The sequence below is a fragment of the Danio rerio genome, chromosome 3 (assembly GCF_052040795.2).
Source record: "Danio rerio strain M-AB ecotype USA chromosome 3, GRCz13ab, whole genome shotgun sequence".
In the NCBI taxonomy this organism is placed as follows: Eukaryota; Metazoa; Chordata; class Actinopteri; order Cypriniformes; family Danionidae; genus Danio; species Danio rerio.
In genome coordinates this window covers 14090685-14116218 of record NC_141023.1, presented here as the reverse complement: position 1 = coordinate 14116218, position 25534 = coordinate 14090685, and the positions used below count along the sequence as shown (strand labels likewise).

The 25534-nt window shown below is 35.6% G+C and overlaps 1 protein-coding gene across 17 annotated transcripts in view; it reads right to left on the bottom strand.

Moving 5' to 3' along the window:
- nfixb (nuclear factor I/Xb) overlaps positions 1-25534 on the bottom strand; it is a 332632-nt gene that overhangs the window by 273671 nt on the left and 33427 nt on the right. For 16 of the 17 annotated variants that reach the window (NM_001443185.1, NM_001443186.1, NM_001040248.2 and 13 more), the window contains 1 exon segment: positions 22623-23041. The exons of the other annotated variant lie outside the window; for it this stretch is intronic. Coding sequence is in view for 13 of the 16 variants with exons in the window: in XM_087243282.1 (XP_087099408.1) it covers positions 22623-22625 (3 nt within the window). In the remaining 3 variants the exon portion in view is untranslated. 17 annotated transcript variants of the gene reach the window in all.

Genomic DNA, 25534 nt, shown 5'->3' with positions numbered 1-25534 from the left:
ATCATTAAAATCAAGTAAATTAATAAGTCCAAGAGTTCATTCAAAGCAGGGTGAATCCAGTATGCTGATGTACCTCCTATTAAAACAGAATATTAAGTAGGGGTGGGGCTTTCTTATTGCACATCTTTCCTTTATAGCAAACTAATAAACTAGGGGCGTGGCTTAAAATTGTGACTAAAGCCATCAAACTGACATCATCAGAGAAGGACCGACACTCTAAACACAGAGGCAAATGCTCAATTTGTTGGAAGATTACCAAATCAAACTTTTTCTATTAATTGTTCAACTAAAGACTAACTATGTACACTAGAAATCAACTAAACAGTAGGGTTTGGCCATATTTGACCCAACACTGGGCTAAAACAACCCAGCATTTTTATAGAACATGTGTATATGAATTATTTGTAGCACAACAAAATTATTAAAAAAAATTTTCAACAGGTCCCCCAAACCGAAAGTGTAGCATATAATTTGAAGTCACATGTAGAAAGAAGGAGTATAGTAAACATCTAAAAGGGAACCCAAAATAAAGTGCCATCTGACTTGTTCCCACACACACACACACACACACATTCATGAGGAAGGCCGGAGTGTGTTGCGGAAGTTGTGAGCGAACGCAGCAGATCTTGGACTCGTGCGGCCTGTAATCATCACACAGTCAGAGCAGACTCTCCGAACTGGTCCCCGTTCACACCTCCTGACTTCCCAGTATAAGCGTGACTTATTCAGCACACAGAGACTCTTTCACCCCACACGACCGCCAAAGGTGGTTTGTTATTTCTTATTCTCCGAGTGTCGTGTCCATTCATGCCAGTTCATTGGTATGCTGAGAGCTGCTCAGACTGGGTGTGAGGAACTCAATGAGCCTCCGTTCCTGCTTCTCCAAATCACACGCAGCACAGCCCAGGGCTAAACCCAAGTCTGCGCTCACACTGCGGCATTATGGGGCGAGAGGTCTCCACCAGTAGAGTTTGAATCAAACGTGATTAACTAATACACAAAGACCCGGAAGGATCGCTCTTGAATGGAGGTCTGAAGTATTAGCTCTGTCTGGGATGTTTCAGCTGAAACTTCTTCAGAGGGAAAAACAGTCTGAAGTACAAAACACTTTAATTGATCCTAGTCGAATTTGATAAGAAACCAAATTGAGATTTATCAATTGAGAAATCTGACTCTGATCTGGAGTTTTTGGAGTCTGGGAAATCCAAACACATCTCATTTTCTAAAGTTCTGTACACTACACAAATTTCATTGTGCAAAATCTGCATAAAATATGAGCAAATTAATCAAGTGTATTACGTTTATGAAAAAAAAAAAAAACTTTATTTATATTTAACATTTTTAACCAATTGTCTACACGGGTGACCCAGAGTGTATTTTGAAGGCTTTGTTGTGTTTATAAGATGCAAAGCTATGTGTGCTCATGCTTCACTTGTAGAAAGTTGTTATTTTTTTTCAGATATCTTACTTTGATTATATGTTAGCAGCTACTCTGTCATATTTCCTAGTTCCTCTGAAAGGCCTGGCCTCAAGAGGCTCTGATTGGTCAGCTAACATGATGTGCTGTGATTCACGGATCGGCTCCACGTCACCGAGAAAAGCATCATATGATTTGTCAGTGTAAACACTGTCACTCGGAGTAGCTGTTTGCCTATTTTTTATGCGCATTTTGGATATGCGCATAAGAAAAATCTGTTGTTGGAAATGCCAAGACGCACATCAATTTTGAAAATGTGCATAAAAAACATATGCGCATAAATATATGCGAGTAGGATAAACTTTTTATTCGATAAAAAAAGATGCGCTTAAACTACGATGCAAACACTTTTACTGAACAAATTCCAGAGTCTGCATTAAAAAAAGGTCATGTGATTTTGTTACAAGAGATTATGTGATGATGAAAATGTGTGTGAATAGATAAAGCAGCAGGCTGAGTATATTGTAAAACATCTGAATTGTTGTTTTGGTCATTCTAAAACGCCTTAACGCCCTATTCACACGGGGCGTCAGCGTCAACGCTTCCCATTCACTTTGAATGGGTGACGTCAGGCGTTGCCGAACTGCATTGTGGATCCGTCGGCGGCGCTTCAGAAGCGTTCCTCGCTGCAGAAGTTGGGACCAGCTCAACTTTTCAATCGCCGACGGAAGCGTCAGCCAATCAGATCGCTGTATGCAAATACACCAGCTCAGACAGTGGCCTATTGCTGACTGAATTTCATTGGCTGACGCTTCTATGACGATCGTTTCAGCTCCAACTTCAGACACGCCCTCTGTCAAGCGTTGACGCTGAAGCCCCGTGTGAATAGGGCGTAACCGTTTCAGTATTTGAGTTATTATATTATTGATGACCTCCAGAATCAAGAGCGTCTGTGCTCTGCGTCTCACGCCTTCAAACGCCACCGCACGTTTACTGCATATCAGGGTGCAAATCTTTCATTAAATTAAGAAAAGTTTCACGCTGTTTCTCCTACTGCAGCAAACTCTGGTTGATATTTGGCGCCAGATAATCAAGAAGTGACAATTTTGTTTGCTTTGACTCGTTGGATGGACACGCTGCTTTATTCGCACGTCTTTTATGAAATAATCCAGTTTTGTGCATAAAGTTAATTAGCATTTTTGGATATAAACATAGCTACTGACTCCCTGGTCATTCTTTGTGTGCCCAAAATAATCTCAAAATTGCTCACTTCAGGCGCTTCTTTGGTGGAAACAGGGTTAAGGGAAAAGCACAAGCACGTCGCTACCTTGTAATTTCAACTTGCTTTGCCGATCACAGCATTCGAAAAGTTAAGATGTTTTCAACTAGGTTTGTCGCATGCCTTTTTTTGGAAATAACGAATATGCATGCGCAAAAGACACGATATGTGAACAGCTTTATGCTGCTAGCTTCAGTTAGATCAGTGTGCGTGCATATTTTATTTTTTTTTTGATATTCATACAGACAAACCATCGCTATACAATATACAAGTTGCTTAACTACCCTAACCTGTCTAGTTAACGGAATTAACCTAGTTAAGCCTTTAAATGTCACTTTAAGCCGTATACTAGTATCTTGAAAAATATCTAGTTGAGTTATTAAAACTATTTTGATTAGAAATGTGTTGAAAGAATCTGCTCTCCGTTAGACAGAAATTGGGGGAAAAATAAACAGCGGGGCTAATAATTCTGACTTCAACTGTACATACTCGGAACTTAAACTAGCTCTCAGTTGACAAAATTAGTTGCAGCTATTTTATTCTGTCCAACAGAAACAGTGTTGAGAAGCCATTACGATTAATTAACCGTGACGAACTAAAGCATGATTAACAGTGAAATCGGTTAATTGTTGCGTCCCTATGTGATAGAATTGCTTTGGTTACCAGATAAGTGGATCTATTTGGATTTGCATAGCAAACATTAAATAAAGCTAAAAAGTTTTTTGTTTTTTTTATTTAATATATTTTTAGTTTTAAGCTACGATACTCCAAAAATCATTCTGCATAAATAAGCAGATTTTTTTTTACAAAATTCTCAGGGAAAATAGAAAAAAATGTCTGCAGAGTCTGTCTGGCCATTGTTATAAGCAATACTACAATAAAATATAATACATCTCCTTTAAATATTTAACCATACAGTATGAACACCTTATATTTACATGAATAAAAATATATAAGTAAAGTTTCATCTGAAAAAAAATATTATTTTTTTCCATCAAACGACACGTCCCTCAACCTCTAAAGAAACTCCAGTATCACAGACAAGGAGAATTCCTGTTGTCCTCAGAAAAAGATAGATCTACAGTATCTCAGCGCAGTTGCGATTGCAGCAAACTGTGCTGCACACATTCCCTGGATTAAACCTGTCTCTAAAATGCACTCCTATAAAAATACATGCAGCACTAAAATAACAGAGGCATAGAAGTGAGAGTGTGTGTGCGCACACATGATACTATAATAGATCCCAGACACTGGCTAACCAAAATGTGGCTGCAACACCAGCTATTCATATCCAAAGCAATGAAAGGTTGCATACGCTCTCTCTCTCTAACGCTCTCTCTCTCTCACAACACATCCATAAGTCAAACTAAACTAAACAAACTGTAAAGCAACAACTGAGATTCAACCAGTTCAACTGGTTGTTACAGCACTTTCAGAATGTGCTCACTCTTAAAAAGAAAAAACAAAGGGGGTTTTTACACTGATGCAATAGAAGAGCCATTCTGCATTGCAAAAAGAACTGTACAGTTTAAACAGCTCTTCAAAAATAAAAAATAAACATTTAAAAGGGTTATTTATCAAAGAACAAATTTGGAAAATTTGGGTTTTGTTTTACCAGAAATATGCACAATTTCCCATTGTTTTTTTGTTTGTGTCTGCAAGTCTCCTTAGAAAACATTACATAAAAGATTTTCTAGAGTTTAGCACGTCTTGAAATGTCCCATTCACAACAATGCTGGCCTTGTGAACATGCAACCAGGGCCATGATAATATCAGGAATTAGGATACATTTTCATCAATCTGATCACAAACAAAAAACACTAACTATAAGTAAAAATGAGGATCTAAACCACATTTAACCCCCTCTAGAGGTAATGTAAGCCCTTTTCACACTGAACATCTGTCCAACAGCAACTCAACGCATTTAAGTTTGTTGACATGGCCAAGACGATGTGCTGCAGTTCAAACCAAGCGTCAGAATGGAGAAGAAAGGGGATTTAAGCGACTTTAAATGTGGCATGGTTGTTGGTGCCAGACAGGCTGGTCTGAGTACACTGAGACACTTTGGGCTTACTAGTACCAATTGAGCATTGTGTCAACGCCACAGCCTACCTGAGTGTCGTTGACCATGTCCATCCCTTTATGACCACAGTGTACTCATCTTCTGAAGGCTACTTCCATTAGAGTAATGCGCCATATCAAAGTGTGAATCCTCTCAGACGGGTTTCTTGAACATGACAATGAGTTCACTCAACTCAAATGGCCTTCAGTCACCAGAGCTCAATCCAATAGAGCACCTTTAGGTTGTGGTGGAATGGGAGATTCGCATTATGAATGTGCAGCCGACAAATCTCCAGCAACTGCGTGATGCTACCATGTCAATATGGACCAAAATCTGTAAGGAATATTTCCAGTACCTTGTTGAATCTATGCCACGAGGGATTAAGGCAGTTCTGAAGACAAAATAGAGTCCAACCCGGTACTAGTAAGGTGTACCTAATTAAGTGGCCAGTGAGAGTATATATTGTTAACCTACAAAATAAAAAGAACAAATTAAGATTTGACTGTCGATTGTGAGATGCTACAGCTATACAGAAGTTAACGAAAAGTATTATTCAGGTATTTCAAACTTTTTATTTTACAAAGAATAGAGTTTGTGGCTAGGAATCGCAGAGAAAATGAACTCGGTGAAAAAGATCCGTCATTAAAAACACATTCAATTATATTGCTTTCGTTATGAATGCATGTTGAATATGGTAATAGAGTTCAGAAACACAAGTAAAACACGTTTACACTCTTTTTATACACTTCTGACCACATTTCTGATTTTTTCTTGAAGGTGAGGGTAAAGATCCAGTGTGCTCATGGCCTTTTTTGCACTTTCAGTCTAATATTTTAAAACACTATTGTGCAATTTGCATATAAACATGAAAGGTGACAACAGGACAACATACAGAATTGTAGCACCTTGTGTTTCTTTCCTTTTGTTCTTGCTGTATTTTTGTATCTGTAGGTTTGTGCTAAGATCAGTTACGTGAAGTTTGTGCCACTTTGAACACATTTGACCACGTAAGTGTCTATTCTACAAAAACAATTTCAGATGTCAGATTTCATTTACATTTGAGTTCAGCATTGCACTTGTGCTCAGATTGCCAAAAAGACATCTTAACCAGGCTCTCTCTACTCAACACCAGCTCAAAACAGGCTCTGAAGTCACATCTGGCTCTCACATCACAGATATCTAGTTGTCCAAAGGTAAGTTTCCCAAAAAAAGACACTAAATTTATGACTTAAATGCCATATTACTGTAGATTGTGTTGAAGCTATCTAGCTAGTCAAAAAACGTATGAGCATAAATACGATCACACATAATTAGCCCGAAGCATGTCTTTTAGCACTACTGTATAGTTAGTGATGGCACGCAGGTGGTGGAGTGATAACTGCTGTTAATTAAAACATGCATGAGCAAAATGTCAAGTTATTGCTGTAATTGGCATCTGAGGAACGCTATTTTTATTACATCTCCATTATTTTGATTTATTAATATAGGTTCTCTTATGGAGGACATCACTTTTTCTTCTAACAAACTAGACTTGACTAAATTTGTAGCCTATATTGTAAGAAATGTAATATATCCATTGTAAAGCATGATAGTGTGCTTGCTTAGCGAATTGTATAATCTATTTCTAGATGGCATTAAGAAGAAACTAAGTGTGTATGCTATTAAATCACAGGTTACATCCACACACATTTGAGATGCTGTCTGTAAATGTTCATTGAGATTATATGGATTAGAAGTTGTTGAACTATGACGCTAATGGTGGGACTTAACCGTAATTAGTCAACTCAGAGTAGTTTGAATGAATCGCTGCGGTAACGAGTCTTCAGCAATGCTGGCCTGACATCGATACGGAACTTAAGCCCCGCACATTTGCTGCGTGAGCAGACCTGGGAATATTGAAACCCCTGGCTCTGCCCACAAACACTGTGGCAGATCCCGGTTGAATCATATCATGAAGACGCTGTGCTCTGAAGTGTAAGGGGAAAGTTAGTGTTAATTTCCCTACCCAAAGAAGAGGCTGTAAAGAGTCAGTGGTTGAAGTTTACTTTTGCAAAAATACCTCAGCGCTATAGCCCCAGCCTTGTGCTGTGTTCCTGTCATTTTTCTTACGAGTGCTTTAGCAATCTACATGCTTGCAATGAGGGATTCGTCGGCCGTTTGTTAAAGGAAGGATCAGGGACCTTGTCAGAACTTGAGAGGAACTTTACAATACACAGTTCATGGACCAGTTCCTTCTTCCATTTCACAAGTGTAAGTAAGTGTCATTAAAACACCTCCTTGTTTTCTCTAGCTTGCAAATTATGTATTCAAATGTGTTTTGTTACTTGTATCTGCTTAACTCTTTGTATTCTTATATTGCGTCTAAAACCACGATGCGTGCCGATTTGTTTACTGATTTAAATGGGTTTGTGAGCTCATGATCCACTGCCGTTTGTCGTTTCTATGGCAACCGTCAGCTGTTCCTACACAGGTGCTGCGGTCAAGTTTCAAAATAGTTCAGCTTTTGCCACTATGTGGATTAATACTAAATGTTTGTCACTGTTTTTGCTTATGGTTAAGTATAGGAGCAATGTGCTGGAGTTACTGTAAGCTGCATTGCTTTAATGCACTCCTGCACTGGGTTCACTCATGTTGGTAAGCCGTGCTGGGCATTTCTCTCTGTCTAACGCTGAAACCAGTCAACCAATCTCTACAGACTGGGTCATCGGACCAATCGGCGCAGATTAGCATCCATCAATGGAGGGGTTTGGGTACAAATGAAATTGTAGAACAAATCATATGGGAGTCGTTGCGATAAATAGGTAAAAATAAATGCGGGTGTGGGTGCTTTGAGCAGTGCATGTCGGACAGTTTATCAAGGATGTACCGCTGGATTGCGTCTCACTACAGTTGTTAAACTTGATATTTAATCTTTTGAATCTATTAGGTAACATGGCACAGCGTCAGTACACTGCTTCAATCTTTCTCTTTCACGCTTGTACTTAGTAATTTTAGTGAAAAAAATCTCAGATACTGTTGGTTTGTTTCTGTTGGTTGTGCACCTTTTTACCAACCAAGTTTGTCAACACCATTATAACAACACAGATTACTCTGCCTATTCATGCCCACGGAAAAAGTGACTGACAGGTGGTAATTTGAGTGTAATTTACCTGCATTTTTGTATGCATTACCTGCATACATGAATTTATGCATTTATGATTTGGTTATGGGTAAAACAAAGACCATGCGGGTCAGGTAGTTGAAACGGTAGGCTACAAATAATTAATTTGTTATTAATTAATTAATTATTCATAAATAATTGATTTTCCACCGCCTACGACAACCATGCCATCGTCCACCACAATGTTTTACATCAGACAACGTTCAATGCCAAATTGGTCGACATCACCCAACCCTAGTAACAATGACTCAAATATCAATCTGTTTTTTCGTATTTATCTTCAGGAAATCACTGAAGGCATATATTATGTTATCATATCATACAGTATCGTAACAGTACTGTGCATTTACACAGTGGCCATATTCATTGATGTAAACACACCAAAAACAACAATAACATTATAGCAGACAATGTAAAAAGCCCCTTTCCAGGCACTAGACTTCTCTGACAGGGTATTCCAGTGTCATCAAGTGTCAGAATGTTGTGGGAATGCTGTACAGAAGTTATTATCGGGGATTATAAATCACAAAATTTAAGGTTTTTTTTTTTTTAGCATTTTTTTTTTAAGCATGATGGTAACACATCATGAATACATTATGAATATATAAAAACGTGTTTGTTTGTTGTAAAAATTCGTAATAATGACAAAAAATACTAATTAGGGGATCTCCTTACTTCTGGGTGCAGCTGGAGCTAGTGTATTCTGGGAAATTTTCCATATCCATTGGTTTAAAGTGTGGTCCTGAAAAATCTTTGTTTGAAGGGGTGTATACCCCTTGCCCTTAGCCATACACCTTCAAGCTAAAGAGAATTGGGACACCACTACCCCTTCACGGGCACGCGCAAAACAAGGGTTAGGGGTAAGGGGAAGGGCTAAGGGGTAGAATTTGGATTGGGCCTTAGTCACCCCTAGTTTAATATCTAAAGAATACCTAGATTTACATTTTTGTATATTTTTGGCTTCGTCAAATCTCTGACCTCAAGAGTTATTTTAATTTATTCGTAATTATTCATATCACAACATATGAAAATATTATCGTCCAACAAACAAACAAAAAGTGACTGGACAGAGAATCAGGGGCAGACAAAGAAGCAGATGAGTCCCTCTTTCCGCTTGGTTTGCCTTCACACTTTAAAGTAAGAAGGTTGGTTTGAGCCTGGGCTGATTGTTTGATGTAGTTCCCCGTAGATCTGTCCCCCTTCTCCCTCGCTGTGGATGTTTATGGAGCGTGGTACTGTATCAATTAAACATGCCACCCTTTTCTATATATACGCGGCATATGCCCGATCCATATGGCCAGCCCTGAGCGAAAGCGCTCCCTAGGCCCTTCATAATTAACTCTTGAGTATCAACACAAACATACTCGGAGCCGAACGACGAATGGCCATATTCAAAATGTCTGCTGATGGGAAATGATGGGCCTGTTACATTTCATGCCTTCACGCAGGGGAGCTCAAAACTGTCCTGCTGTGGCGATTAGAGTAACACATAACATGAAATGTGAGTCCGGCAATCATGAATGCGAGCGACGTGGGACGTGTCTGATTGAAAATAATGATAGGAAAGAAAGGCTTTGCGCAAATAACAAGCAAGGCTCAGATATCACTGTGATTGAACAGGGTTATTATAGTCAGAATGTATAGATGCAGAAAATGGCTGGATGGACGGTGTGTTTTCATTTTAAATGGGAGTTAAAAAGACTGGCTGGTTTAAGTGCGTTCAACCTCAAAATCTTATTTGTTAACCCCTAAACAGCAATAAAAACAAATGGAAAGCCAATAAAATATGTGTGTTCAATATAAAAGGACTAGATTACTAGGAAATCTTTCAATACATCTTCTCAAACTGTGCTCAGATTTACAGGTCAGAATGTATCATCAAATTAATCTTTTGGAGGCAAGCCAAATGATAAGTGCCTCCAAGAACAAATCATTTCAGCTGCTATCCACATTCAGTTTACAGTCCTGCAATTATGTACAATCACAGTATACTCAATTCTTTAGGCATTTTATAACTATGCAGTGCATGTTGTAAATGTACTGTAGTAATTGAATGGGCAATTTCTACATTTTAGTATCTTAATGCATTCATTACGTTTTTTGTATAGGCATATTAAGAATAGCATGTACCAATACTTAAAAAACAAGGCATTCATGATTGTTTTTTTGGTCATTAAAGGAGAAGTGAAGCATGTATTTACATATTCATATGAAGCCACTCTCATCAGTTTGAATGTTTATTCTCAGTATGTTACTACAAAGGTATTTCAAACTTTTTACGTCGAATCAAAGAATCAAAACGATCTTGCTGGCTGCAGTTCAGTTAGCAGACATTGGTGTCGCTAATAAGTATCAAGTAATAACAAGAATTGCATAAATATTTGAAGTATCACATGAGAAATGAATGATGGAAACGACAAATTTCTAATAAGCGCCTCAATTTGCAAAAACATTTGCGATTGCTTGAGTTAGTTTTGGACTTGTGCAAAAAAAAATGTATTCGATTAACGAGAGATGGAAATGCATTAGTCGAATAAACTGTTATAGTAAAGATTACACCCACATGACATCATTACAGTGTATGGACTGTACATTCCACTGTGGCAACCCCGGATAAGTAAAAGGACTAGGCTGAAGGAAAATGAAAGAAATGACTTCATTACGCTTGCTTTGTTTACTGTTGGTTACTAGGTTACCAATACCAGAGTCAGCCACTCTAATAGCGTCATGGAAAGGCTTTTAATTCACATTTTCTTGCCTTTTTTTGCTAACTTTAAAAATATTCACTTCACGTTAGGATGGAAACCTGGCTACTGTGAAAGTTACTAATAATTAAATCACTATAACAGCGGTTATATAAAATAATGGCATTAAAATCTAAAAATAAGAATAAAAAAGCTCCATCCACCAAAAGATCAAGCAAAGAAGAATGCAAGAAATAAGAAAGTTTTGGCTGTTTTTGGCATGTTTTTGGCTGGTCAGACTGCTTTTAGACTGTGATATTTGAGGTTGAGGGCATCCCATCATTCATCACGTTCAAGAACTTAAGTCCAAAAATCAAAAGATGTCGAGGAGAACTTGGCAGTGTAAGTCAATTTAATTAGACATCACGTACAAAATAGGAGTATGTGTATTTTGTAAAATGGTTGCTTCTGCTTAGTATCAAAAAATTCAAAGCACTTATTCAGGCTGGTTCAATGGTTCAGGCTGCTGGTGGTGGTGGATATTTTCTTGGCACACTTTTGGTCTATTAGTACCAGTTGAGCATCGTGTCAACGCCACAGCCTACCTGTACTGTTGCTGACCATGCCCATCCCTTTATGACCACAGTGTATCCATCTTCTGATGACTACTTCCAGCAGAATAACCTATGTTATAAAGTGTAAATCATCTCAGACTGGTTTCTTGAACATGACAATGAGTTCACTGTACTCAAATGACGTCCACAGTCACCAAATCTCAATCCAATAGAGCACCTTGGGGTCGTGGTAGAACGTGAGATTCGCATCATGCATGTGCAGCGGACAAATCTGCAGCAACTGCGTGATGCTGTCATGTCAATATGAACTAAAATCTTTGAGAAATATTTCCACTACCTTGTCGAGTCTACGCCACGGAGGATTAAGGCAATTCTGAAGGCAAAAGGGGGTCCAGCCCTGTACTAGTAAGGTGTACCTAATAAAGTGGCCGGTGAGTGTATGAATAAAGCTTTACTTTGATTTTTACACAAATTTTAAAAATGTCCTAAATTAAAAAAAATAATTATATATAAATATATATATATATATATATATATATATATATATATATATAAATAAATATATAAATATATATATATATATATATATATATATATATAAATAAATATATAAATATATATATATATATATATATATATATATATATATATATATATATATATATATAAAAATAAATAAATATATATATATATATATATATATATATATATATATATATATATATATATATATATAAAAATAAATATATATATATATATATATATATATATATATATAAAAAAATAAATATATATATATATATATATATATATATATATATATATATATATATATATATATATATATATATATATATATATATATATATATATATATATATATATAGCTGGCTTAACGGTATAGTTCACACAAAAAGGAAAATTCTGCCATAATTTACTCACCACTTACTTTTTCAACCCTTTATTAGTTTCTTTCTTCTGTTGAACACATGATATTTTGGAAAAAGCTGGAAACTTGTCACCAGTGACTTCAACTGTACTTGTTCGTTCCATGATTGTCATTGGTTAAAGATTTCCAACATTATTCAAAATATCTTATTTTGTCTTTAACAGAAGACAGAAAAGTAGATGAGTGAGTAAATAGTTTGTAGAATTTCATGGGTGTACTACCCCATCAATTTTTCATTTAAATTAAACGGTGGTTTAGTGGTTAGTGCGTCAACACATGCACTCCGGTGCTCATGGCGACCCGAATTCGATTCCCGCCTTGTGGTCCTATGCCGATCCTTCCCCTTTCTCTGCTTCCCATGCTTTCCTGTCAATACACTACACTGTCCAGTCCATTAAAGGTGAAAACCCCCAAAAAATAATACAACTTAAATTAAACAGACTTAAATCATTAAGTAAAAATTTCCAAAACTTAAAAAAATCTAATTAAACTCTAATTAACTCAATAAAATTTGTGAAAGTAACAAAAACATGGGTTGTCTTGATTTATGATCACATCATACTTGAGAGTGCTCAAATAAAAAGATGCAGTCCTTACTTTTTAATGCAGTTCGCACTTACCCACCTCAAGACCCCAACAACCCAAAATGCAAACTACTTTCCCTCCATCCCCCTTGACATCCCAGTTCATGTGTTCGCAGATAAGAGAAAGTGACAGTCGACAGAACTTCGACATAAGCGTTAACGCTCTACAAACCCAGGTAACACAGCAGACACATCAAAGCCCGGCGAGGGAGGGAGGGGGATTTGTTTTTTAAAAGCGGTGAGAGGGGGGAAATATATGAAAGCAGAAATGTATGCCGTGTGAACGCTTGCCAGGGCCACTTCAGGGAGAAATGCTGGAAAAATGTGATATTTCATACCTCCATCTCTAGAGGAGCCGGAGAGAGCGAAATGAGCGCAGAACAGGAGTAATAATGAAGCCGAGGAGGAGGGTGGGCTGTCAGATTGCTTATTGTTTGTTTTCAGAGCTGTTTGGGCACTAAACATTGATTCTGTCAGCACAGGAACTGCAAGCCAGAGTTGTGTCTGATTACGGGCCATTATAAAGGATGAATCATTATTTCGCCGCTTTAAATACAAAATATAGTCTCTGATATTTTCAAGGTTTTTATAATTAAATGGCTTGTTAGTGTTACTAGAAAATCTATAGCGAGAGAGGTTTTTTTTGGCTGCTCATAAAATCCTGATGCCGATTATATAGAGTCATTATTGTCTGATTCTTGAACAAAATGACTCCAATGAACCAATTCATTTTTAAGGAATGAAAAACAAGAAAAAGCAACTAAGTCTGATTCCCGAATAAATGACTGGTTGTTCTTAGTAAATCAAAAACAATGCGCAACCAGTGTAGTCTGATTCGCAAACAAAGACTAATGGGAGAGAGTTCATTTCATAATGAATCAAAAATGAAGCACAGCCACTGTAAATTGATTCTTCAAAGTATGAATCCTATGAGCCAGTTCTTGCTTAAGTGAACAAAAAAACATGAAATGAGACCAGTGTGAGTGATTCTCAAAAGAAATTACTCTTATGAGCTGGTTGTTCTTAGTGAATCAAAAACAAAGCACAACTAGTCCAGTCTGATTCGCCATCAAGACTTATAGGAGCAGGTTCATTTTGTAATGAATCAAAATTGAAGCAGAGCACTGCAGACTGATTCTTGAACAAAATGGCTCCAATGAGCCAGTTTGTTTTTTAATGAATGAAAAACTTGAAATGCAAACAAGTCTGATTCATGAACAAATTACTCTTATGAGCTGGTTGTTAGTGAATCAAAAACAAAGCACAACCAATGAGCCTGATTTTCAAACAAAGACTCATTTGAGCGAGTTGATTTTTTAATGAATCAAAAATAAAGCACAGCCACTGTAGTCTGACTCTTCAAAACAACCAGTGTATAACGATTCCCAAACAGAGACTCATAGGAGCGAGTTCTTTTTGTAATGAATCAAAATTGAAGCACAGGTACTGTAGTCTGATTTTTGAACAAAATGACTCCTATGAGCCAGATCTTTTTAGAGAATAAAAAACATGAAATGCAGTTAATGTAGTCAATCAAACCTCCCGAAGAAATAACTCTTATAAAGTAGGTTGTTCTTAGTAAATCAAAAACAAAGCACAACCAGTGTAGCCTGATTCACAAACAAAGACTCATAGGAGCGTGTTCATTTTGTAATGAATCAAAAATAAAGCACAGCCACTATAGTCTGATTCGTGAACAAAATGACTCCTATAAGCCAGTTCTTATTTTAATGAATGAAAAACATGAAATGCAATGGTTAATCTTAGTGAATCAAAAACATAAATTAAAACCAGTGCAGCTCATAGAAGCGAGGTCATTTTTTTAATGAATCAAAAATGAAACACAACAACTTTACTCTGGTTCTTCAAAACAACCAGTGTAGAATGATCCCCAAACAGAGACTCACAGAAGCGAGTTATTTTTAAATGAATCAAAAAATGAAGCACAGTCACTGTAAACTGATTCTTCAAAGTATGACTCTTATGAGCCGGTTCTTGCTTTAGTGAACAAAAAACATGAAATGAGACCAGTGTAGCCTGATTCTCAAAGAAATGACTCTTATGAGCTGGTTGTTCTTGGTGAATCAGTAACAAAACACAACTAGTGCAGTCTGATTCGCTAATAAAGACTCATTGGAGCGAGTTAATTTTGAAATGAATCAAAAATAAAGCACAGACACTGTATTCTGATTATTTAGCAATATGACTCCTTTGAGCCAGTTCTTTTTTTAATGAATTAAAAAAAAAACATGAAATGCAACCCGTGTAGCCTGATTCTCATAAAAATGACTCATATGAGCTGGTGGTTCTTAGTGAATCAAAACAAAGCACAACCAGTATAGCCTGATTCGCAAACAAAGACATCATACTGTAGGAGCGAGTTCATTGTGTAATGAATCAAAAATAAAACACTGTAGTACAGCCACTGTAGTATGATTCTTGAACAAAATGACTCCAATGAGTTTGTTTAGAGAATAAAAAACACGAAATGCAACCAATGTAGTCTGACTCCCAAAGAAATGATTCATAAGTAGGTTGTTCTTAGTGATTTTTTTTTTAATGAATCAAAAATGAAGCACAGGCACTGTAGTCTGATTCTTGAAAAATGAGACCTATGAGCCAGTTCGTTTTTTTTTAACGAAGGATAAACATGAAATGCAACCAACTCAGATTCATGAATAAATGACTCTTGAGCTGGTTGCTCTTAATGAATCAAAAACATTTAGCACAACCAATGTACTCTGATTTGCAAACAGGAGCGAGTTCATTTAATGAATCAAAAATTAAGCGCAGTCACTGTAGTCTTATTCTTGAACAAAATAACTCTTAAAAGCCAATTCTTTAGTGAATCAAAATCTAAACACCACCAGTGAACTACCGTTCACTATGAATTATTGTACCAGTGAATTACTGTACGAGCCAGGTTTTTTTTTTTTTATTATAGTGAATTAAAAACAAAGTCCGACCAGTCTGATTCCCAAATAAATCACTTGCTAAAAACAACCAGCTCATGTGAATTAAAAACATAAATTTTACCACTTTAAATACAAAACATATGCTAAATATATTTTCAAGTTGTTGTTTTTTATTTATTGGCTTGTTAGAGTTCAATGAATCAAAAATGAAGCTCAACCACTATAAACTGAATCTTCAACAAAAGGACTCTCATGAGCCAGTTCTTTTTTAGTGAATAAAAAAAAGCATGAAATGCAACCAGTGTAGCCTGATTCACAAACAAAGGAGCGAGTAATTAATTAATCAAAAATAAAACCACAGTCACTGTAGTCTGATTCTTGAGCTAAATGACACCTATGAGCCAGATGATTTTTAGTGAAGGATAAACATGAAATGCAACCAGTGTGGTGTGATTCTCAAAGAAATGACTCATATGAGCTGAGATAGTTTTTCTTAGTACATCAAAAACATAAAGCACATCCAGTGTAGCTTGATTCACAAACAGAAGCAAGTTTATTAAATAAATCAAAAATAAAGCAAAGGCACTGTAGTCTGATTTATGAACAAAATGACTCTTATGAGCCAGTTCTTTTTTAACGAATGAAAAACATGAAATGCAAACAAGTCTTATTCCTGAAGAAATTACTCATGAGCTAGTTGTTCTTAGTGAATCAAAAACAAAGCACAACCATTGTAGCCTGATTCACAAAGAGGAGCGAGTTCATTTCTTAAAAGAATCAAAAATTAAACCACAGTCACTGTAGTCTGATTCTTGAACAAAATTTTTTTGTTGTGAATCCAATTCTAAACACCACCAGTGAACAAAATGACTCGTTGCAAGAGCCAGTTCTTTTTTAGTGCATCAAAAACTAAGTACAACCAGTCTGATTCCCTATTAAATCACTCACATGAACTGGTCATTCTTAGTGAATAAAACAAAAAACATAAAACACAAGCCTAATTAACAAACAGAAACTCAATGGAGTGAGTTAATTTTTGTAATGAAGCACAACCTTTTTTGGCTGTTATATGACATTGTTTAAGACTTTTGGTTAGAGGTTAGCCCCCGCTGAAAGATGTGGAAAATACTCTGCTGGACACAAAAAAAGCACATGCTCTGACCATCCAAACCAGACATGTGTTCTAGTGTTTTCATTCACCAGCTCTGAATCCAGTGATAATTCTCCAGCAGTGTTAGGGGGAAAAGTAATATATTACAATTATAACCCTATCTTACTCATGAAAAAGCCTCAAGATCCTTGTGATATGATTTGAAACAAATAACTCATTTGAGCAGGGGTCTTTTTGTTAATCAAAAGCATAAATTCAGGGTATAGTATAAGTGAATCAGAAACAAAGTGCAACTGATGCTTAAAGAAATGACAGGTGTGATTTCAACGTTTCAACAGTGTATGATTCTCAAAGAAATGAGTCTTATTTATTTAGTGGATCAAAGAACCTCAACCAGTCAGGGTCTTTCATTAGTGAATCAAATACATACATTATGTGTAGTCAAATTCTAGAACAAATGCCTCTTATGAACAGTTTAAGTGAATCAAAGCATAAAAAGCAGCTAGCATATTGTGATTCTCACACAAATGACTATTATAGGAGTTCTCATTAGTTTTTAGTCTTTTAATCAAAACCTAGCTACAGCCAGTGAACAAAATGACTCACATGAGCTGGTTAATCTTAGTGAATCAAAAACAAATTCAGTGTTTATCGATTCTCGAACAAAAGGCTTTTATGAACTGGTTTTTCTTTTGTGAATTAGAAGCTAGTATATGTCTGATTCTTTTAAAAAAATACTCTTTGGGCCTAGTTCTTTTTCTTTGTGAATAAAAGCCTAAGCACAGTCTGTAAATCAAAATTACTCTTACTCTAAGAGAGGTTTTTTTTGTAAATCAAAAAACGATAGATAGATAGATAGATAGATAGATAGATAGATAGATAGATAGATAGATAGATAGATAGATAGATTTTTTGAATCATGTTTTTAATTTACAAGTTAGATTTGCGTATTTTTTAATCATGTTTTGAATTTCTGAATTGGATTTGCGTATTTTTGAATCGTGTTTTGAATTTACGAGTTGGATTTGCGTATTTTTGAATCATGTTCTGAATTTACGAGTTGGATTTGCGTATTTTTAAATCATGTTCTGAATTTACGAGTTGGATTTGCGTATTTTTGAATCATGTTCTGAATTTACGAGTTAGATTTGCATATTTTTGAATCGTGTTTTGAATTTACGCATTGGATTTGCGTATTTTTGAATCATGTTCTGAATTTACGAGTTGGATTTGCGTATTTTTGAATCATGTTCTGAATTTACGAGTTGGATTTGCGTATTTTTGAATCATGTTCTGAATTTACGAGTTGGATTTGTGTATTTTTGAATCATGTTCTGAATTTACGCATTGGATTTGCGTATTTTTGAATCATGTTCTGAATTTACGAGTTGCATTTGCGTATTTTTGAATCATGTTCTGAATTTACGAGTTGGATTTGCGTATTTTTGAATCATGTTCTGAATTTACGAGTTAGATTTGCATATTTTTGAATCGTGTTTTGAATTTACGCATTGGATTTGCGTATTTTTGAATCATGTTCTGAATTTACGAGTTGGATTTGCGTATTTTTAAATCATGTTCTGATTTTACGAGTTGGATTTGCGTATTTTTGATTCGTGTTTTGAAATTACGAATTAGATTTGTGTATTTTTGAATCATGTTCTGAATTTACGAGTTGGATTTGCATATCTTTGAATCATGTTTTGAATTTATGAATTGGACTTTTGTATTTTTGATTCGTGTTTTGAATTTAAAAATTAGATTTGTGTATTTTTGAATCGAGTTTTGAATTTACGAATTGGATGCGTATTTTTGTATCAATTTGTTTATTTATATAGCACTTTTCACAATGTAGATTGTGTCAAAGCAGCTCAACATAGTTCTAGTAAAGTCCAGATTTCACAGTTGAAGTTCAGTTAAGTTTAGTTCAGTGTGGTTTAAGTTTCCTTGCTGAAAGTTTAAACACTGAAGAGCAAATCCACACAGCTCTACAAGTCCCGATCCAAGCAAGTCAGTGGTGACAGTGGTGAGGGGGTCAATTTATTAATTGACCAAGAGAAGGAAAAAATCATGTTTTAAACTTGTGAATTTGACTTTGTAAATATGACTTGAGGATGTATTAATAATATTTTGTAAATGTATTATTTTTGAGACTGATCTAGCTCCATACTCATCCTCTCAGTCAAACAAATCAAACACTGACAGCAAAATAAAGGATTTTCAAATCAAAGACATACTGTATCCTGCTTTCACAGCCAAGTTTGCAGTCGACAAAGAAAAATCGCTTTGGTAAACAAACTATAGGATTCATTGTTTGTTATCGTACTTTTCCATTTACTTCAACTGTCATCAAAGTGTCTCCCAGATGCATTTAGATGTTTGACGGAGGGCTAATGTAGCTGCAATGCAACTAGCTGTCAATTCTTTTTTGTTTTTTTGTAAAAACTATCTCCCTTCATATCTTTGATTGTTGTTTGGAAGCTTAATTAAATTGGCTTTTTTTTTTTTTAAGAGAAGACGTTAATCCCATGTGGAGTCAGCTTTGAATAGATTCCCTCGTTTCTTTCTGCAGTGGCCTAATTGGGTCGGTGCCATTTAAGAGAGCGAGTAAACAAATAATTATCCACATTAATGTGCTGATATTCAGGCCCATCTGGAAATCATCAACAAGTACAAGTCTATATATATTGCGTCAGTCATGCAGTCGAATATGAGCTGGATTGCAGAGCTAGTGGAGGAGAAGAAGAAGAAGTGAAAACTGTGTGTGCTGCGAGTTGAAAATAAAGAAGGCCGATGCATAAATTAGCTGAACATGTAGACTCTGAAATGAGGACACCTGGGTAAAGTGCTTTAGTTGATTGCCAATAGCTTGATGTTTCCTCAGATCGGCTTATTGTGGCCTGACTGGTGAGAAGTAAAAATGCAGCTCGCTGAGGTTAGAGCAGAGCTAACACTGAACAGATGTTCCTTCCTGAAGATCCCAAAACCGACCGATAAGACTTTTTAAATGCATCGTCCTTGCGTTTTACTTTGCATGCTGTTGAATTATCGTATCTGACCAGCAAATTTGCTCTCTACAAATAAACGGCTAAACACTCAAGGAAATGGCGGCATGTGTATTTTATACATGGGCTCCTTCATACAACATCTGTGAAATGTAGAATCATGGTAGCAAACTTTTTACATTTAAATTAAGTAACTTTTACTTCATTGACTGATTTAACATTAATGTGCATACTTGCTGAAATACTAATACAGTGCTCAGGATAACAGTACACCCCATTTTGAAAATTAATATTTATATCCATTTATTAATGAATATAAGTGTATGTTGGTGCATTCAAAGAAACAGATTTAATAAACATATGTTGGTCAAATTAATATTTGTGTCACCAAACATATTTAGAAATTGAAAGATAATACAAATAAATTCAAGCAAAATATTGCAAAAATAATTTACAACTTACAAAAATTCAACTCAATTTTTAAATATTTTTGCTTCTTTTGATTTTTCCTCTTTTTTTATTAGTAATTAATATTTTTCTATAACATATAGATTAGGGTGTACTAGTTTTTGGACCGTTAAAGTCAAAATTTTGTTAGATAAGCTCCATACTTGGCTTTAGTACTGACTAATCTAATGTATACGCACAAATATATTATTGTAAAGCTTCCTATTAAAAATATTAATTTAAAAGATTTGTGAGGGGTGTACTGTATAAATGCTGAGCATACATATCTCCTTTGCTTCTTTATAAAAGACTTCCAAAAACAGGTGGTGATGAGAAAGTCACTTGAGGAATAGAAGCTCAACACAAGCGTTAAATAAACAGTAATGTATAGATGGTGGTGGTGGTGTTGTACACCTTCTAAAAAACTTAAAGGAAAATAAATGAGCTAATTTATAATTTTAAAATTGAATCAAATCATTTTACAAGCCATTCAACTTAAACAAAACTGACTTTAAACATCAAGCTGATTCATTTATGACGTAAGAGGTCACTACATTCTGTTCTGTTTTTACAATAGCATTTTTACATTTTTGCACCTTTATCACTAAAACATAATTCATTTTAGAAAGAAAGAGATATGCAACAAGTATCCAAATACTTATACACCAAAAAAAAAAATCCTGGTTATCTTAAATTTAAGATGAATCAAATTAACCTTATGAGTACATTGAACTCATATTATGTTAAACTGACTTAAAACAGCTTGCGTAACTTATTCAACTATGTTAATCATGTTCTAACTTAATTTTATACGTTACAAGGACCTAAACAAATGCTGTGAGAACTAATCGATCATATATTTTTTACAGTGTACAGTCAAGCCCAAAATGATAGATAGATAGATAGATAGATAGATAGATAGATAGATAGATAGATAGATAGATAGATAGATAGATAGATAGATAGATAGATAGATAGATAGATAGATAGATAGATAGATAGATAGATAGATAGATAGATAGATAGATAGATAGATAGATAGATAGATAGATAGATAGATAGATAGATAGATAGATAGATAGATAGATAGATAGATAGATAGATAGATAGATTTTTTTACAGTGTACAGTCAAGGCCAAAAGTTTACATACCCCTGCCGGCAAATTCTGACTTAAAGTGTTTGTTCAAATGCAAATAAAAGCTGAGAATTTTTTTTTTCCACAATGATGCCTCTTGCAGATCATCATATTATCTTTTAGGAGAAGCCTGTGTCCTTCGGAGTATAATAAATAATAATAATAGTAGTAATAATAAATAATAATAAAATTTTGCTGCTTGAATAAAGTCAGAAACTTAATTATAGCATGTTAAAGAAAGTGAACAAGTGAAATCGTTCAAATATTTGCAGACTTCTCGGAAAGAGAAAAATATTTACAATGATTCAAAATTATAAAGAAAAACCAAATAGAAAATTGAATAAAGCATGCAGCTTTGGAGTAAAACAAAATAATTGATATCATATTGCTTTGTAAAATGTCAAAAAAAAAAAAAAACTTAGTCAATACAGAAATCTATCACTGATTGCAATTTGTTTCCCAGTTACTTATTTAAACATCAGTGTGTTCTCGTATAATTAAAGAAGACAGCACAGTATATGAAGAGTAAATAAACTGCAAGAATAACAAACCACGCAACGCATTAATGCAGTGCCAATCATAATACAATTCAAAGACTTTGCACGTGTGCGCAGAAAAAAAGTTGGTACGGACACGAAATAAGTTGCATCCATTGCTCTATATATAAACCCCCATCAGAGCTTTTGTTCTCTTTGACAGACGACATGTGGGCGGCGACAGTCGTCCTGTGACAAGCTTGCGCAGTGGAACAATTTCAGTAATGGCATGTTACATGCATGTGTCGCCTGTAATCGCAATAACACTGAAAAGCATGCAAACTTGAGGGGTTGTTATTCTGCGTAGCACTTGATTATTCACCGGCATAAAAGAGTCGGATGATGAAAGTTGAAGCGCCGCGGGGACAAAGTTAAATATTGCATTCTGATAAGGCATGGCTCTGTGTTTACTTTTGATTAATAGATCGTGCACAGATTGTGTGGTACATTTGCTGCACCGCATGCACGCGAAAAAAAGCAGTCTGCAAAGATTCAAACTAACTTCGCAATCAATATGAACAACTTCAAGTTGAAATACCAGAGAGAGCGCTCTTATACAGTGCAAACACACACACGCGCGCGCACACACACACCGCACAGTGGCATTAAGTGCCGAATGAAGACTAGAGCGCATGCTGTTTTACAGTTTTCAGAGCTCCGAAAATCAATCTGGAACAATGATTGCCTGACATATTCATCCGTGTTTAGCAGCAGTTTAAAAGCAGAAATAAAAAGAGCAAAGTTGATTTACACAGCACGTACCATTGTGGAGCGGGGAATATTGCCAACAGTCTCAAAGACCCATTTTACTCCTTTAGAAAAAAACAGAAAAGTTTGCCCCGAAAAAAAAAAGGAGCGTGGTGGGAGAGGAACAGCAAACGAGTCGGTTTCCTCCGTTGATACCGGAAGCAGAAGAACCGGGTTGCGGGACGGGCCCGAAATGATCGCGTAAAATGACCAACTTTTGCGCACGAAAACTTTCGGAGGAATGTGCCTTTTAACAGGTACCCTAAAAAAAACGACGTGCAAGTTCGGCACGAGCGCTCTTTCCGCTGGGCGAAGCTCTCCGGTGCCAATCTCTCCCCCTTTCTGAGTGTCTCTCTGCCGGCGTGAGTCGAGATCGTTCCGCGCGGCAACTTTCTGCGCAGTTTCAGCTCACGGACTCTGGGTGAACTGATGCTCGATCTCCATCCATCCCACTGGAGACCTCCTCAGGGTGATCTCCATGACCTCCTCCTCCTCCTCAGTGCATGGATTACACGATCAATTATTATGGAGAGGACGTCATTTCGGGATATTGCAGACTACACGGCGCGTGAGAGGAATATGGAGATTTTTTTGTTTGTTTACGTCGCCGGAGCGAATAACGCGCTAACGTTTCGAATCACTAATTCATGTATGTTAAGTAGCCTATAAGTAAGAGTAGATGCCAGAATAAACGTGCTAGCCCTGCGTGGCCCGTGCAGAACGGTCGGCTTGATCTGTGGATGGATTCGTGCAGTGGCTGGTGAATTATTAATAACCGGCAGCGCTTCACAGTCTGTCGTGTTCACAGAGGAACCAGAACGGCAGCTGGGGGTTTAAGGGAATTAAATACGGGCTTGGAGTGAAGCAGGGACGGCAGGGGATTATACCGTTCACCGGAGAGAGTAAGAGAGATAGAGAGAGAGAGAGGGAGGGAGACAGAGAGAGAGGTAGATACAAAGAAATGGTTATAAACTGATCGCGACCACAATGATAAACGCAATTCGCGAATTAAGGTGTGTGGAGTGATCTTTAAGTGCGTGTGTGACCATAAATATTTTTTTTCTTGTTTTAAAGTCAATGTAAATGTGAAATAAATACGTGTGCATTGGTCGAACGTGTTTAGTTAGCAGAAGTGAGCAGGTGTGTGTCAGTCACCGATTCATTTGGTCCTAAATGATTCATTTAAAATCTGGTTCATTAACTTTGGAGTTAAACAAATAATCTGCTGTCGACTTCACATGATAAAAATGTTTAATAGGTGTACAATTTTATGATTATTATTATTATTTTAAAAAGGTAATTCTATGATATGATCATCAAATAACAAGACCACACATAAAAAAAATCTTGTTACACTGAACATTCATATAGCCAGGCGTTTTGGCTTGATCAATTCTACATATGCCAGATGTTTTTATTTTATTTATTTATTTTTTTTTTTTTTTTGTGTGTGTGTGTGTGTGTGTGTGTGTGTGTGTGTGTGTGTGTGTGTGTGTGTGTGTGTGTGTGTGTGTGTGTGTGTGTTAAGGTGAACTCGTAAAGATCTTCTTCTTATGTAAGAAGAATCTGCGTTAATTACGTCTGTTTTAATTAATTCAACATACCTGGGCTTTAAAACAGAAGAAAGAGCTGAAAGAGGCGCGCGCTGACCTTCAGTGAAGCGCGCTCTGATGCACCTGCCAACTACATTATCAAGGAAATCACTTTTTCTTTTGACAAAATAATATATGCAAAGAGAAAAATAAATAAAAAATAAGAACAATTCAAATAAATAAAATAATACGAGGAATATGACGCTTTCTGGCGAATTTTATTTTTATCTGTAGAAATTATCGTGCAGCATTGATAGTTTTTCGTTTTGGAGAGGGATTTAAATATTTATTTAGTTAATAAAATTTTCTTTATGCCATAAAAAAGCCTTTAATTTGTTGTTTAGAGAGGTATTTGTATCTCAAGGCCTGCAGTCTAAAAATGTGATGGAATTAAAAAATACAATAAACAAGCCTGATAGAAAAAAATTAAAAAGAAAACAAAACAAATAAAGTAATTATTAAAACGAATTTTTAATTACATTTTTGGTTTGAAACCAACAAGTAGCCTATATAAGCTTAATACTTTGAAGTATATGTCCTTTAAAGAAGAACAATATCTAACAAACACTATTAAAGAGCATGTTTTCCGCGTTATTGATTTATTAATTGTTTTTAAATGACGAAATGCTGCTTCCCAGTAACGGGGTGCAGCTGGAAGAGTATCAGCAGCGTAAAACATATGCTGGATAAGTTGGTGATTCATTCCACTGTGGCGATTCCTGACTAATAAAGGGACCAAGACGAAAATAAAATAAATGAATGACATATATATATATATATATATATATATATATATATATATATATATATATATATATATATATATATATATATATATAAATATATATTTGTGTGTGTGTGTGTGTGTGTGTGTTTGTGTGGGTGTTTATGTGTGCTTATGTGTGATTAATATTCGTTGGGGTATAAAAATGACAAAAAAAAAAAAAAAACCTGAGCGTCAAAGATTTTAAAATGTAAGCTTTAAAACACTACTTCAAATAAAATGTTGAAACGTCACAGTATTTATATTTTAGAAATCTAAAATATAGTTAATAATTAATGACAATGGCAAAATCAATCAAAACCTAGTATATTAATACCATAATTGTTCAATATACAAGCTTTGTTAATACATTAACAAGTTCAAATTCGTTTTAATAAGTAGGCTATATTTTATTAAACATGACAGCCCCTATGTTATGATCAATTAAAGCTATGTTAGATATATTTATATGAACATTAATAAATGAATATTTCGTTTCTGAAATATTGGCTGGCTTTTCGATGCCAAAATGTTTTTAAGTACAGTTATCAGCTGGGTGATTAATACAGTCT